Source organism: Austrofundulus limnaeus, unplaced genomic scaffold (assembly GCF_001266775.1).
Source record: "Austrofundulus limnaeus strain Quisiro unplaced genomic scaffold, Austrofundulus_limnaeus-1.0 Scaffold149, whole genome shotgun sequence".
NCBI classification, from domain to species: domain Eukaryota; kingdom Metazoa; phylum Chordata; class Actinopteri; order Cyprinodontiformes; family Rivulidae; genus Austrofundulus; species Austrofundulus limnaeus.
This window is the reverse complement of record NW_013952551.1, coordinates 302,076-303,915: the sequence shown is the minus strand read 5'-3', so window position 1 is coordinate 303,915 and position 1,840 is coordinate 302,076. Positions and strand designations below refer to the sequence as shown.

Below are 1,840 nucleotides of genomic sequence, written 5' to 3'. Positions count from 1 at the left end.
TCACAATTGTATACCACTTTGTGTTGGTCTTTCACATTAAATTCCAGTGAAATATATTTATGTTTGTGGTTGTAATGTGACAAAATATGGAAAAYTTCAAGGGGTATGAATACTTTCGCAAACCACTGTATATTATTACATTTGGGTAAATGTGCAGCACTATGTGGCCCTCTGGTAGTGTCAACAACAAATTGTGGCCCCGTCCATTATTTAAGATGCATGGAAACCCACATATGTCTATGACTGTGTGGGATTCAGATGTGAGCAGAAACTCAGACATGTCCTCTCACCTTGTGCACAAACTGCTCTACTCGAGTCTGAAGACCCCACACCTCAAACTTGACTGTGACTAGTTTGTATGAGCACATGATGGGTTCCTGCGTGTCCCTCCAGCCTTCCTGCAGCAAGCCCCTCGATGTCTTCTCCGATTTGAAATATCGCAGGTCCTGTAGTTGTACAGGAAAAGAAAAACCTAAATTCAAACCAGAATTCTCACATCAAGGTTCATGGAAAATCCCAATCTAGGATAACAGTTGAACCAATCTGAGTTTAAAGTGTCTCAGACGTGCATATCCTTCAAATGCAAAAGGTTACAGAAAACATCTTTATATTTAAGAAACTTGGCATAATACACATGATTTTACCAATTTGTCACATAACTGGCATATTTTCTTTTGAACTTGACTCAGCCACAGTGAAACAGGAAGTGACATCAAAAGATAACTGATATTTTTCCATTGAAAGAATATAATATAAACTCTGACTTTTCATCTCTGATGAAAATAATCTAAACATCAAATTCTTCTCTAGTGTGTTGCTAGCCGTTGTAGCAAAGCTTTGCTCACAGGATGTCATTGCTCCTCGTCATTACTTGCAGTTTGTACACATGCCTAAATTTCAATAACTCTTAATCTCAGCTCTTTTTCTCTTTCTAAAAATGAAAATCACATTTATTAAAAAAATATTCAAGCCACAGGCACTTCAAACAGGTAGTAATATGATTATCAGCCTTTCCAGACAATATTTAAAACCAGAGAAGTATTTAAAGTAACACAAGCAGGAGCTAGACAAGTACAATTTACTTTTTACTTTAATTTGTCATTGCCATAACAGTTATAAATAGCAAAAGAATTGATGGTTTAATTAAGGTCTAAAGTTAAAATATTTTATGTTAAAGAAATTTTAAAATTAATATATTATGTATGTATTTCACTTATGAAGATACTTGTAGGGCTACATAATGTTTTTCACAGGAGTCCAGGAAAACACTAAAATAAAAACCCTCACCTCAGACTCTTTATAATAGCGCTCTGGGATTTCATCATAGACGATGTCAACAAAGCAGACCTCCCTCTCTTGGTCCTTCAGTTCAGTTTCAAAGATCTGTAAAAAAGAACAGATTTTTCAGATGTTCACTGAAGATTTGATGTCCCTGTTATCTGACTGTCATATGTTACACTGTATTATCCCAAAGCTGTTCTAACAGGCGTGCATCATCTTTACAGCCAGTAGGGGTCGCTCTATGCTCACATCTCAAGTTCGGACTTGCAGTAAATGACACAGGGCTGACTTCAGTAACTATGACATATGCTCAGTCAGATGATACTGCAAAAAGTAAGAGGATGACTTCAGCTTCACTCTTTGTTGGTATTTTTTTTTATTTGTTACCCTTTATTGTATGTTAAACTGCCAATTACATGAAACTTTTCATTTTACCATATTACAATGTAGGAAGTAAAATAAAAACATTAACAAATAGATTCATTCATGTATTTGTAAGTTCATCCTAGGCTGTGTGTTTGATTTTTGGGATTAGATTTATTCAGCTACAGCATATATA

The 1,840-nt window shown here is 35.3% G+C and overlaps 1 protein-coding gene across 2 annotated transcripts in view; it reads right to left on the bottom strand.

Moving 5' to 3' along the window:
- Positions 1-1,840, bottom strand: part of LOC106523255 (phosphatidylinositol transfer protein cytoplasmic 1) — a 101,210-nt gene that overhangs the window by 6,684 nt on the left and 92,686 nt on the right. For both annotated transcript variants that reach the window (XM_014016637.1, XM_014016638.1), the window contains exons 6-7: positions 1,288-1,383; positions 291-446 (exon numbers count right to left, since the gene is read on the bottom strand). In XM_014016637.1, coding sequence (XP_013872091.1) covers positions 291-446; positions 1,288-1,383 — 252 coding nt within the window. The remainder of the gene's footprint in view (positions 1-290; positions 447-1,287; positions 1,384-1,840) is intronic.